Genomic DNA, 14,382 nt, shown 5'->3' with positions numbered 1-14,382 from the left:
CTTTTTTCGAACGGATTATTCGAACCGAGGGAGAGGGCTAGTTCGCGCCCCCCTTCGCACCCACCCGCAGCCTCACTTTCAATTCATTCTCCTGTTTAATCAGCATTTACAATTGTGAAATTCTGAGCTATCGATTCAACGCTACCTACCGATTCATTCAAATCCACCGAAATAATGAGATAGAGTTATTAATGTAATAATTCGGGTCTCCAACGCGCTTCCATATTTTCTATCCTTTTTTCCCCTTTACAAACTAATTCGATTCGAGATAAAGCTTTTATTATTGAATATACAAAAATGAAATATCATTGGCGCGTCGCTGTAACGCTAATCAATAATTGGCTGGTGTCATTGATATTTATCATTTGCAATATACCGGTTCGTTGGGGATAGGGGTTTAAAAAGGTTTTGTTCTCGATGGAAAAACGAAAGAATGATTTATTTATTTGATTGATTGAGCACAGAGAGAAGGGGGGGGGGGGGGGGGGTAGACGATTTGACAAGTATACGACATTTGGACTATATACATATATCGGTAAAACAATAAAATTAGGATAGGTGTACGACGACCGAAAGCGGGGTAATACGAGGGAAACTCGTTAATTCGGATTAGCCTCGAGATTGATTTTTGATTGGTGAATCGGAAGCGGTGATCGAGGCCGAATTTGGCATACCTTGAACAACAAGGTGAGCAGCAGAGGTGTCGGTGGTCGATTCACCGTCCGGAAGGTTGCCAACAGCTTCCTCGACGTTGGCGTGACAAAGTTTCTTGTGCTTGTGAACAAAGTAGTAGCTAGGAAATTTACTACCGCAAATTTTGCAAGGATAATATTGAACGTTGAGATCGAGAAGTTTGACCTCTCTGCGTCTGCCATCGGAACGATTGAGAGAGGGCTTGACCTGAGGATTGCTATTGGAATTGTAATAATTATTCGAATTGGAATTGGGATTTGGTAGAGGAAGAGTCAGAGGGAGAGGATAACGTCCGGAGGGAGGAGTTTCAGCGGCCTCGGAGCCCGGTAATAAGTGCCGCTTGGCATGTTTCCTGTAGCAATATTGTGACTTGAACGTGTGACGACAGTAGCCGCAGGTATAAGTTGTAGCAAGGGGACCGGAGGAATTGGTATAATCGTTGCCGATGGTGGTCATAGTGGCGGTAGTGGTGGTGGTGGTGGTGGTGGTAGGGTCGTCGGTATAACCAGCCGACGGATTTCTCTGAGCAACGGTCATTGTCTCGGGTTTACCGTTCTCGTCGTTTTCGATAAATCGTCGAATCTCGTGGTGGTCGTCACCGCTTGGTGTATCACTTCTCGGGACGGTACGACGTCTTGCGATATAATTTTCGTTAAGCACTCGGTGAAATCTGACGGGACCGTCGCAACAAGCAACGTCGTAAATTACTCCGTTCCCGTCTCCGTTGCTCGTACCTGCCGAACTTTCGACACTCTGGTTTTTCAATTTTGGGCTCTCGACGACGACACCGACGCGGCTTCCACCGCTACGACTCTCGTTTATTTTACCAGCAGGATCTGCCGAGGAGCTCCCCTCGATACTGTTTTCGAGGCGACTACTGACCAACGTACGCTCGATGCCGACGGCAATTTCATCCTCATTGCTCACCCCCCCGCGCTCACTCCTCTTTCTTCTTCTTCTTCTTCTTCTTCTTCTTCTCCTCCTCGTATTTTTATCATCTTCTCGTTTGCATCCCGATGTTGATTCATCGGTTTTTATCGTCCATTGATTATACTTCTTACCCTTCTCATCTTCTCTCACCCCTTCCGCTGCTACCACCGTTCCAATCTCGTTGTCATTCTTTTCGTCGTCGTCGTCGTCGTCGTCGTCGTCGTCGTCGTCGTCATCGTCGTCGTCATCGTCGTCGTCGTCGTCGTCGTCGTCGTCGTCGTCGTTGTCGTCCTCGACGTCGTCGTCGTTATCGTCCTCGTCGTTATCGTCCTCGTCGTCCTCCTCCTCCTCCTCCTTCTCGTCGTCGTCGTCGTCGTCGTCGTCGTGGTCGTTGTCACCACGTTCCTCCGATATACTCGGAACTTCCTGATTCTCGGATCGTCTAATCTCGAGACTCGATCGAGGCGGTGAGAAGGAACGATCGTTTACTCTGAAACTAGGATAAAAATAAAGGAAATTTTTCTCTTTGGCTCGATAAAACGGATAGTAGAAGCGCGTTTGAGGATTACCCGTAGGGCAGAGCGGTGGCCGCGGTCGTGGTTCGTTCTCGGAAAATCGTTGATGGATTCGAAAGAATCGAAAGTCCCGATGAAAGCTGAAAATTCGTAAAATGTGGGAGGCTGAGATGAGAAGGAACAGAGCCGGGATAGAGAGCTGCTGGTTGAGGCCAACACAGCGGAGGAGCGACGAGTCGATTCGGTACTGGACGAAGAATCGTACCGGGTGGCGCGCTCGTGACCACTCTCGAGAGGTCCCTGGTAGTAGTCGTGCCTTGGCACGACGGGGAGGACGTCTCGGAAAGTCCCGGCGGCGGGCTACGCAATCTGAGAAGAGCCGCTCTGCATTGCTCCAACGCACCGGGCATGTGAAGCAGATGCGTCGCCAAAAGTACGCTGTAGATATTTTCGAGCGTTACCTCCAAACGTCCTGTGTACATGTAATTGAGGAGCGGAGCGAAGGCTTCCCCGCCTGTTGATCAATCGACCAAGCACCGGTCAATACCACATTGTTATACAACGCGCTTCGAATAATCTTGTTACAATTGTTACAATATATCAGTATCGATAACTAGAATTTTTTAAGAAATTAATTACCAACGGAGGAGACCGTGACGGAGATGACGCTCGGAGAAGTGGACCCCTCCCGAGGTGAATTCGTTGTCGGAGTTAGCAGAGCCTTTAGATAACCGCTATGAGCGGCCAGGACGCCCCGATGAGCAACGAACTGATGTTCACCCTCGTTACCAACTCTGACCAGGGTATCCGGTGGCGAGAGACTCTCCAAACGAGGAGGATAACTCTCCTCTCCACCGAACCACGCTCTGTACAGACTGTACATCACCCGCGTTTCTACGAAAAAAAAGAAAAGAAAAGAAAAGAAAAAAAAAAACAACCGCGTTATAGAAACAACCTTCTCGTTGGGTAAACCGTTTCAAACACCATTTTCACCACCGAATACACCGCGGGAATGCTCCTTCGACGAGGCAATGATCCGTTCGGCTCTTCTCGTCGTTCGCGCTCTCGCTACCGGCCGGAGACTCTACGATTGACTCTCGGCCCTCGAGATATGCCGCACGATCTTTCGATAGAAGAGGGAGAGAGAGCCTGAGAGGAAAAGAGAAAAGATGTCTCTCAACGGAGGCGAACGCGGGCGATCCGACGATCCTCCGCGTTGCGTGATTTGAACGCTGGGGGAGCACAGTGCGGGACCATTTCCGCAACATACCCCCCCGCTGCTTCTATCTTCAACCCTCTCTCCGTGTCCGCGTGCTTTCCACCGCCGGAGAACCCGCCCTCGTCGAGACCAGATTGGCCGCCGTTGCCACCCTCGCCACTCTCCTCCTTCTCCTCAACTTGGCTAATATCGTACACCCTTCTCCCCCTATCGCTCCCACTCTCCCTCTTTCTCTTTCGTTCGCATCGTCACCATCGAGGATACACCGTGGATGACGCGCTTCGATAAATCGGCATGTTTTCAATAAATATTCATTTTTTCTCTTCTATTTGTCGATCGATTGAGGAGGTTGCGAAAGGGGGGGGGGGGGGGGGAAGCGTCGTCGTAAGAGCCTCGACAAGACCGAGTATACTTTCTTCATGTGGAACAGAGGCGCGACTCTTTAGTTAGTGTTTTTCATCAATTTTAATCCTTCGGGGCCTCGTTTTCTCTCTCTCTCTCTCTCTCTCTCTCTCTGACATTCCGCCGCCTACGTCCCTCCCGCTATTCCGCTTGCGATTCAACGCAACCGTCCTTTATAATTCAGGTCACGTTTATATCAGAGCTTTATTCCGTTACAAGTGGAAAAATACGTATCGCTGATGATACGAAGGTAAATACGGCGGTGCGTAAAGGCACATATAAATATAAATGACAGGAGGAGCGTAGCGCGGTACCGGGGGTACTTGCCCGAGCTTTGCGAGATTCTTTCATCTCGTTTCGTTACCTTCCTCGAAGCGTCGCAACGTCGAGTTATTTCGCCAAACCCCGCCATTGTTTTTTCTTCTTTCTTTTTATATTTTTCATGCGTATTCGACGTCCCGCCGCGAGTTTTTGCTCATTGTGACGATTCTGACTAACCGTACCCGTGGGAATAATATTACGGGTACAAAGGAGTTTGGCGAGTGATAGCCGAATCAAAGGAGCCCCCCACGTGGGAAGCCCTTTGTTCAACGAGCCATTTTCCAAGTACAAATACGTCGACGCACCTTCTCGCGATACATCTTCAATTTGTGTTGGCGCGAGCTTTTTTATTTCGATGAAAAATCAATATAAAATTGGAAAAGCACCGAATTTGTTTCTGCGGTTCGACTCGCACGCGTTCTCAATGTATTTGTGAAAATGATGGTCGTCCCGAAGGCTGATTAGCGTATATAGCAATCTCTATCGTATAAATGAGATACGGCAATACGGAGGGGGAATAATTGGAAAAGTTTCGAAACGTGAGAATAACTGGGCGCATTTCCCTGGGGACCGGACCGGCTCGAAGACAAGCGGCGGGACGAGGTTTTATTAGCGTCGAAGCCGTCGAATCGGGGAATATTGGCCCGCGACGTATATAACTGACACAAATATTACGCGGTATTCTTAACATCCGTAACTCGGAATTTATGATGGAGAAGGAGAAAAGTTATCCTCGTGGTGAACTGTGTAGACAGGCGGACACCCCGGAAGGAACAATCGGGCTAAGAGACAAGTGTGTACCAAGAGCGGCGAGGAGAGGCGGTACTCTCATTCGTACAAATACATACGTATTCAAAGAGAGAAGAACTCTCGGCGCTTAATGCTCCGAACCTGGTTGAGACAAGCTGAGCAAACACTTTTCACGATATTACGAAGACACACCGCCGAGGTACGTCTCTTTCCTCCTCCTCCTCCTCCTCCTCCTCCTCCTCTTTGCAGTCGTTTACCCTCCATTCAATCTCGCTCTTTTGTTCATCAAAAAATCTTGTCCGTGTCCTCGACTCTAATCGAATTGCTACTACGCATTCGTTTCCGCTCCAACATTGCATTATAGTTCATTTCGAGTTAACGCTTTCCGTTTCACATACCGATTAATTAATCGTTTAGGAAGAGGTGAGCATCTTTCGTGCTTCCCACGACGAGATGCTTTTATATTTTTCTGTATCCATGAAATTTCTATGATTAACCGCGGGGCACGAAGGCGGAAGAGCGCGGGAGGGAAGAAGCTGGAGCGAGATACTTTTTTTTTTTTCCCGAGTATAGAAGGCCCCATTTCGCAAAAGTTACCCTCCCGCGGTTCAACACGCGCTCGCAGACGAGGGAGCGAGAGAGGGAGGAGGCGCGGATGCGCGCTTGCACAAACTGTATTTAACTGTGCCGGTATAAATATGGAATTTTGCGGCAGAGCTCAAACCGTGGCAAATTGGCGGGAAAATTGGACGAAGCTCCGGGATAGTGGAAAGGGGCTTTGAAAGGTATACGGAGGCAGGAGGGGGTTGAACGTCGATGCGGGAAGCGGACGAGCTAATTAGAGTCTTGATTTACTTAATCCCAATTAATACCTCGGCTGGTATACCTGCGCAACGCAAATTTCTATGTATACGGTACGAGAAGCGTTTCGGGCCCCGGGCGATCTGTGTGTGTCGGAGCTCCTCTTCCCTCTATATACGTAATAAGAGTATCATAGGTATACTTGCGCGCCAAGTTGAGCCAGGCTAGCTCGGTACTTCGCCGAGCAAATAACGGATTATGTACGTTCTGTTACACGTTAACCCGCGCAAACTCCCCGATGAGGCTTTTTCTCTTCAATCTACGGTTTTGCCGCTTCTCCTCCCTGCATGTCCCCCCGTTTCTACGTGAAATCCGCATTACGCAAACCAACGGGAGAATTCACCTAACGTCGTTATACCCTTTTTCCTTCGAAGGCCCCCTTTTTTTTTCTTTTCTCTCAACCTGCTTTCAGCTTTCCAATTTCGTTCGTTAACTCGAACGTACATACTTTTGTTTTCCCCCTCTTTCTCGCTCCTTATATGAAAAACAAAATCTCGTTGAGGAATCAACGGAAAAAACATTCTTATTGTATCGTCAACGAGCTGCTGTCCAACGCGCGGGATATTACAAGAATTTGTCCCTCTTTAATTTCACCGATTGGTCCATCGATGATGGAACAAGGGTATGTTGACACGCTCGGTTATGGTATAATACGGTAAATTTTTATTCGTGTTATTGCTCCGGTTGTACGATCCTATACCCAATCCGCAAACGTTGCTGCGCGGCGCCAACTCCCTTTCGCAAACTTCATCCACCATCCAACGATCCTCTTCGCAATCTCTAATTGACAGATGTTATTTGCTCACGTTGCACAGCCACGATTCGACCGACAGCAATTAGCCCCGGAGTATATATACTCGGTTCATCCGCCGCCACCCGCTACTACTATCCCTTCCTGCTATCCTATCCTTTCGTATTACGTCTTCCGTCATTGCGCGATTCGTCTCCTCCTCCTTTTTTTTTCTTTTTTTCTTTCCCACCCCCCCCCCCCCTCTTATTCGATAAGTAGCCCTGTATAAATATGTAATGCCACCGATGGCGAAGAGCAAAAATTTCATTTTTTTTCTCTTCTTTTGTCCCCTCCCCCTTACTCCGCCCGAACGTTTTCCGCAACGATTCATACGTTTCAAGGGGGGGATTCTCGTTGTTTGCTTTTAATCTTTTTTCCCGCTCTTTCACAGTGGTAGCGCAGCGGCCGCGTAACACGAATCTCATAAATACATTAATTCAAAAACGTTGCCTCCTGGCGAAGATCGATTCTCGTACCGACTACCAGAGCTCGAACGACGAGAGCTCGAACATTTCTTTTTTTTTTATTAGCGGCGAGTGTCCATACAACGGAACGGAGCAATTCGATTAATCGAGTTGACGAGTCTTTCTCTAGCTCGTATTTTCTGCCGCGAGTCTCATGGCGTATCGTACTTGCCCTCGCTCGGATCGTTCACGCGCAAATTCATGATTTATATATATGAATATGTAGGATGCGTAATACGAACGCATACAGTTTGGTTGGCGTATATAGTATATTATAGTAGCGGGAGAATCAAACGGAATAGTTGAGCGTGATCTCGTGAAAGAGAAGCAGGTACCGAGGCCAGCAGGCCGATGACCCTTTCGAGTTTTGAATCGACGATAACACCCCCCGCCGGAGAGAGCGACAAGAAGCAGACCCCCCCCTTTTGCCGCCGCTAATCTCCCAGATCTCGCTTTTCCGAAGCCTGTGCTTTAGCAATTATTAGCACGTTGATGTTCACCCTGCTCCAGTCGTGAAATATCTATGTTGAGGATTAATATTAATATTGATTTAAAATCCGCTTACGTATCTGAAACAAGTATTCGGGGAATACCGGATGGAATTGAAAAAAAAAAATAGATGGAATCACTCGCTCGTTTCGCAACTCCATCTTTCCTGGTACAAGTCATCCAAACCTTGATAATTACGGGAAGTCGCGGGCGGGTTCCTCGCTATTGCTCGCTAGACGGGTAAATGAATATATTATCGAAGCGATCGGAGGTGCGCGTATCAAGCTCCGGGCACTGAATATTTTTCATCGAGATACTTGAGAATATTTGACGATACTAGAATAGCGGGATGAGGCGTTTCGTCCTTTCCCGTGGTAAAAACTTTTCTCCTCCTGCTCTCTCGGGCGTATGAAAAATTCAGAGCGGCTCCGCGATGAGAAGCCCATTTCTCTTGTTCCGCACTCAGCAAGCCCGCCTTAATTAGTAGGATCTCTTGCCAACCATGCATTTTATATATCTAATAGGTATTTTTTTTTTTTTTTTTTTTTTTTTTTTTTTTGCCCATTCACCACTACTCGTTTCTGCCAGTCGAGGCATAGCAATTTTTTTTTCTCCACATTTTTTATTTCCACAATATTATCGAACGACGATACCGATAATCGAGCATTAATCTCGCGCGCCCCTCTCGCCGCATCTCTTCGATCTCGTGTATAACTCGGTTCGTTAGTACAATTGTACGGTATTAGTTATTCTTAGGAACGTCATTTTCTCATCCGTAACACACGATTATTTTATAATCAAGCATCGATGCGGATTGGCAAAAATTAAAGGAGAAAAAAGTATTGGCCGGCCCGCGGGAGGGTCGAGCAATCGCCGTTGGGAATTGCTTGTCAATTAACGTTTTCGATCTATACCGGGGAGTTTGTATGACGCGTTCTTGAGCTCGCGCGCACCCCCGCTCTTCGGTAGATATCGATATTTAACGGTCGTTGGTTGCACATTTCCGACAGCCTCGAATAACGATGCAGAATCACCGGGCTCGCGTTCCCCTCCACCTCACCTCACCTCCTATCTCTTCTGCTTCGTTGTAATTTATTCACGAGACACGTAGGTAGACATTGAGCGAATATTGAAGCTGAATATAGCGAATGGTATGAAGCACGCTCCAATAAAATATCACAAACGCTATATTCTATACGACTCTCGATTATAATGAGAGTTAAAAAGAGTTATTGGTACTTGACGAGTTGATGTGCGCGTACATAAGAGTCTCTCTCTCTCTCTCTCTCTCTCTCTCTCTCTCTCTGGCTTTAGAAGAAAAAGCAATGATTCGTACTGTGCACGATAACGGGCTATTTGCTTCAAAGTAGAGTAATAAAAAATTATTCATCAAACAGTTCTCCAACTCTTTCGTTGTCTCATTACGGTATAATAATATTAAACACGCTGTATCCCCAAAGCGCTTTCGTCGTCGCTTGGGCGAAAAAAACTTTTTAATTGGCCACCCTCTCAATTAGTTAACGAGCAAGTATCTCCACAATTATCCCGTTCCCCCGTCGTCGTCGTCGTCGTCGTCGTTGTCGTCGCTAATTTACACCCCTGTTTTTACTTGCTTTCTTCTTCCCTTTTTGTTTGTGACCATCGTTTGACCTTCAAACCCCCGTGCGACTTGTGGGTTTCACAGATATTTTTCGCTCTATGAGCAAAGGAGCAGAAAAAAGTTGTATAATATCGAAAGCAATAACGTAAGCATTCTCCGTCTTATTTTTATACATTCAGCGAGATGCGTAACGAAACGAAATTGCACGGAGCATCGTAGCGGTGATGGTGGTGGTGGTGATGATGGAACTATTGTGCTTGGTCGTCGGTAGGACCGAGTCGTCATACGACCACATAAAATGGATGCGCGCGCGAAAAGATGAATAATCGTGTATGCAAATTGGGAGAGTAAATCAAGTAAAACAAAATGTATATTCATGATCGAAATGTAATTACAGAGAGCGGTAGACAGGTGGTGGGTCCTCACGCGTGTGCCATCTGTCAGACCATGGTCGAAGGAGGTTCACAGAGTCGGGCTCTGTCGCGTAGCCAGGCCTCGCTGTACGGACTTCGAGATGATCAAATTCAACCGGGTGCGAGAGTCTGCAACACCTGTCGATGCAAAGCGGTCCGTGGACGTTACACGGCTTGTCCTTTGCCCGGTTGTCCAAACTTGAACAACGCCAATTCCGCCAAGACGAGAGTAAAACGATTGAGAGCGCTCCCACCCAAATGGCTCGATCTTCCACCGGAAATCCGTGATCCCGTTGTTCAGGAATTCCGTGAGTAACGAGAAGCAAATACGAAGCGATATTTGTTTGTACCATGCGGATCGCGATCTTTTTAATTAATAATGAACCATCATAATTTTGTAACAGAAATTCCGAACAACGCGACGAAATGTTGCTCGGCCTGTTTCAATCGAATATCCCGGCGTTTGGCCCCGCATCTCATTGGCGGCGGTACGGATGCCTCGGACGAGAGTATCGACTCATCGGCAAGATCGTCATGGAACGACGAAGAGCTCAAACAGCTGAGAAGAGCGCTGCGCGAACACGGAACGAATTGGCCAAAAGTATCCGAACAAATACCCGGCAAGTCGAACCATCAGTGCAAAAATTATTACCTAACTTATCGCAAGAAGCTAGGATTGGATCAGGTCGTTGCAGAGTATTATCAATCATTGGGAGAGGAGAGAAGGCCCTGTCTGACGGACGAAGAGGAGAGCGGTAGCAGTACGAGTAGTTGCGACGAATTAGCCGTAAGTTTTGAGTTTTATTCGTTATCACTTCCTCTCCTCCCATTGGAAAACGAATCCTTTTAATATTTACTCTTCTTTTACTCTCGTTTCCAATGACAAACGAAAAGGTCCACGATTCGAGCGATACAGCGAGTGCTGGAAGTCCGATAAACACAATATCGAGTAGTACGCCCTCGTCTCTTATACCTACGGCCGCTTCAGCCACGATAAAAGTGGCATTTCCCTCGGAAAATGTCTCGGACATACGGATCTCTCTGGTACCACCGTCATCTAACGTGGGATCTCTCCAGCAACAACCACCGACGACGAGCGTCACTCAGCCGATCTCCAATCGAGAGGATTATGATAGCTCCGCTACGGTAAGAAATCGACGTTCCGCTGTACGTCCCAGCCAACGGATCGGCCGTCAATGGTATCTTGGTGGCATTGCTGTAGAGATAGCAACAGAAGTCGTAGTAGTTGTGTAGTATAGCCGTAGTAGTAACAAAGATACTTCGTTATCCTCCTCTGTTAGACGAGAAAATATTTCTTTTTTTTTGTTTTTTTTTTTTTTTTTTTGTAGTCATCTTTGTCGGTTATCCCATTTAATTTTGAATAATGTTCGGTGAACGCATGCTCGCGCGCTTCCGTTTAACTCAATCGGTTCGATGGAGCCATCTGATAGAGGTTGAATAATTGTTCCAGGAGACGGCGGACGAAGGTCAAGGTGGTACGGATATTGATATTGGTAACGGCGGAACACTCGTCGTGCCGAGTATAATTCAGCAGCAGCAACCAGTACCGACATTGCCACCGCCACCACCGCCGGTCGATCATTCGCCACCGGCATCATCTACCGCGACCACCACGACAACACCATTGACAGTCAAAGACCTTATGAGCAACGTCATTGAAAGACAATTGAAGAGGAATCCTAATAGTCCGGCGGGGACCGTTGGTTCTTCGATACCCGGAAGTTCAGGAACACCAACGATATCGAGCATCCTTAAATCGGACCATCGAAATGACATAACATTCGTTCGCGAATATAAACCATCCTCGAGCCTGTCTTCCACTGCCATGTCCAACAGGGATTCGAATCTCGCTACCCTGTCTGTAGTTTCCGTTCCTCATCATGGTCATCGTTCAACGGTCGCCAGTCCTCAGCATTTGGGTATGCATATCTCTGTTTCATCTCTCTCTCTCTCTCTCTCTTTCTCTTCAAAAACCAATGAAAAGGGGCGACGAAGTTGGGGGGGGGGGGGGGGGGGCATTGGGTGATTCTCACCCGTCATGTTCGTCAGATCGTTAATTTCTTTATCTTTAACCAAACTTAGGTCAGATGCAAGCAACCATCACGCCCTGTCCACCGGCTTCGAGCGTGCAATCATCGGACTTGTTGCCGAAAGAGGGTCTCGTAGTAATGCAAGTACAGCAGGCGCTTCGGGAAACCGAGGGCACGCTGGATCTAAGCATAAAGAAACCTCGTCAACAGCAGGATTACAATCACGCTCTGCAACAGGCGCACAAGCCTCAATCGGTCACGGTGTATCGTCCGGAGCCACCTCCGCCGCCACCTGCGCCATCCGGAGCTTACTACCATCCGCATCAACATCCCGGAGATCAGGGTCGCGGAGCCAAAAGTCCACTCGTCTACTCGTCATCGCCTCGACCTCAAGCTCCTATAACACCGAAAATCAGTAAAGTCTCAGCTTCGTCACCTCATCCAAAATTGTCACCCAAACTCAGTAGCATTGGTACCACGGCAGCTCACAAAGGTGGCTCAATAACCCACGGTACACCTGTACAACCGTTTACCGTCGAAAAAAGAGTCTACGAGGGCCTCTTGCGTCAAATGACACCGCCCGGTAATGCAGGCTCTCTTGTTACCGGTAATCAAACCGGTTCCAAGGAACCGGCTGGCTCGATAACACAAGGTACTCCTGTTTCCTCTTTTACCGTTGAAAAGCAGCAACAGCAGCAGCAACAACAGCAGCAGCACGTATTCATTTCGGACTATCATCGTCCAGGTATGAGGCATTCGCAGCCAACGACAACCGGCAACGTAAGAAATACCAATCAGGGACCGGGTGTTGTAGTTACGCACGGTGGTAATCAATACAACTCGTATACCCCTCGTCCACCACCGAGTTATACGATGGAGCAACAGTTATCGTCCCGCCAAATTATTATGAACGATTACATAACTAGCCAACAAATGCACGCGAGAAGTCGTAGCGGTGCATCGGTAGCGGAAAGTCCGGTAAAGAATGAGGTAGCATCACCCTCACAATCGTCTACGATGTATTACACAGGTACACCACCACCGCCACCGCCACCACCACCACCACCGCCACCGCCACCTCCACCGCAATCACATACGCAACCTCGTCAAGGAGTTATTCAGAGGCATAATCCCCAAAAACAAATGCATTACCCACCACCGCCAGCAGGTCTCGAGGCTTTTTCGAGTCTGGTTGATGTTGCTGTGCAACAACCGAGTCTTCCGGTGCCTCATCCTCATGGCCATACCCCTTCGGCGAGTGGTACCAGTAGTGGTCATGAGGGACTTGGTAAAACAATGGCTGATCGTTATGTCGATAATGCACGGGCTTTTCGCGATCAGGACTGTCTAAGACTGCAGGAACATCGTTTGGCGATGCAACAACAGGCTGAGCACCAGATGGCCGCTGTTCATCGTCAACATCAACATCAGCGTGACAGAGAACGAGAGCGAGATATTGCCCATATGCGGGAGAAGGAGGAGCAGAGAATTCAGCGTGAAAAAGATATGCATCAGTTTGAGCATCGCATCTCGGTCCAACAACAACAACAACAGCAGCAACAACAACAACAGCAACAACAACAACAACAACAACAACAACAACAACAACAACAACAAACACAGCAACAGCATCATCATCAAAGAGAAAAAGAGCTGCAGCAAGAACAGCAACATCGTATAGCGCAGCAGCGTGAAAAGGAGATGCAACATGTTGAGCATCGAATATCAATTCAGCAGAGAGAAAAAGATATACAGCAGCACAACGATCACCGTATGGGCGTGCATCAACAACACAGAGAAAAAGAAATTCAACATCAGATAGCTGCTGCGGCTGCGGCAGCACAGCGAGAGAAGGAACATCAGGAACATCGTATAGCGGTGCAACAACAGCGAGAGAAGGAAATACAACAGCAACAACAACAGGAGCACAGATTGGCGGTCCAACAACAACGAGAGAAGGAAATGCAGCAACAACATGCCGAACATCGTTTGGCGGTTCAGCAGCAACGAGAACGGGATCTTGCTCACCTTCATCAGCATCAACAGATACAACAACACATTCAGGTGCAACAACGAATGGAGGCTGAAAGACGTCATCTAGCTCAAATGTATCGTGATCAGCAACATCAACAGCTCGACAGGGATTCATCGAGAATTTTAACCAGCGGATTTTCGCAAACATCCAGGCATCCGCAACAACAACAACAGCAGCAGCAGCAGCAGCAGCAGCAACAACAACAACAACAACAACAACAACAACAGCAGCAGCAACAACAACAACAACAACAACAACAACAGCAGCAGCAACAACAACAACAACAACAACAGCAGCAGCAGCAGCAGCAACAACAACAGCAACAACAACAGGCGAGCACGAGACAGAGTCAATCGTCAAATCAACAACAGAGTGAATCTACATCGACGTTAACGGCCGCTAGTCTGATAGACGCAATAATAACTCATCAGATCAATCAGAGCGTTGAAAATACGAGTGGAACGCCAACCTCGAATAGCCAACCAACGAGACCGGGCGACCGATTGTTCCAAGTTCGTAACGCCGCATTTTCTTTACATGAGCTCTTTTACCAATTATTAGCTCTTCTACCTTTATTACTATGCAATTTTCATTGCTAACTCATTCGACAAATGTTTTTTTCCTTTAGAGTTTCCATCGAGAAAATCAAGCAGAACCGAATGGGGTTGCGCACAGTCCAGCCGGTGATGCGAGTGGTTCGGGAGCTGGAAGTGGCAACAGCGGTAAAGCAATAACGTTGGGCGAGCATGTTGATCACATCGTCACGAAAGATTATGGACCTCCCCATTCCTCATATAGGTCTTACGCGGGGTAAGCCCATTTTTGACATTTGTTGACATTAAAAATTGT

At 47.6% G+C, this 14,382-nt stretch overlaps 2 protein-coding genes across 11 annotated transcripts in view; one reads left to right on the top strand and one right to left on the bottom strand.

Annotated features, from left to right (window-relative positions):
• The window catches only part of Smr (Smrter), a 34,848-nt gene that overhangs the window by 16,683 nt on the left and 3,783 nt on the right, over positions 1-14,382 (top strand). For 6 of the 8 annotated variants that reach the window (XM_043412298.1, XM_043412300.1, XM_043412299.1 and 3 more), the window contains 6 exons: positions 9,432-9,755; positions 9,852-10,234; positions 10,342-10,593; positions 10,919-11,387; positions 11,551-14,045; positions 14,162-14,343. In XM_043412298.1, the coding sequence (XP_043268233.1) occupies positions 9,432-9,755; positions 9,852-10,234; positions 10,342-10,593; positions 10,919-11,387; positions 11,551-14,045; positions 14,162-14,343 (4,105 nt within the window). The remainder of the gene's footprint in view (positions 1-9,431; positions 9,756-9,851; positions 10,235-10,341; positions 10,594-10,918; positions 11,388-11,550; positions 14,046-14,161; positions 14,344-14,382) is intronic. The other 2 variants (XM_043412305.1, XM_043412303.1) reach the window with 2 other exon arrangements.
• LOC122406695 (uncharacterized) lies at positions 58-3,303 on the bottom strand. Of its 3 annotated transcripts, XM_043412309.1 has the most exons (4): positions 3,135-3,303; positions 2,778-3,032; positions 2,193-2,652; positions 59-2,119 (listed from the first exon to the last, which is right to left on the bottom strand). In XM_043412309.1, the coding sequence occupies exons 2-4, from the start codon at positions 3,019-3,021 to the stop codon at positions 610-612; spliced, it is 2,214 nt and encodes a 737-aa protein (XP_043268244.1). In that variant the 5' UTR covers positions 3,022-3,032; positions 3,135-3,303; the 3' UTR covers positions 59-609. The 3 variants fall into 3 exon arrangements, with proteins under 3 accessions (XP_043268245.1, XP_043268244.1, XP_043268243.1); XM_043412310.1 differs by having other exon boundaries at positions 58-2,113; positions 2,778-3,303; XM_043412308.1 differs by having other exon boundaries at positions 2,778-3,303.

This window comes from Venturia canescens, chromosome 2 (assembly GCF_019457755.1).
Source record: "Venturia canescens isolate UGA chromosome 2, ASM1945775v1, whole genome shotgun sequence".
Taxonomy (NCBI): domain Eukaryota; kingdom Metazoa; phylum Arthropoda; class Insecta; order Hymenoptera; family Ichneumonidae; genus Venturia; species Venturia canescens.
The sequence above is the reverse complement of the archived record's forward strand: the minus strand, read 5'-3'. Positions and strand labels throughout refer to the sequence as shown.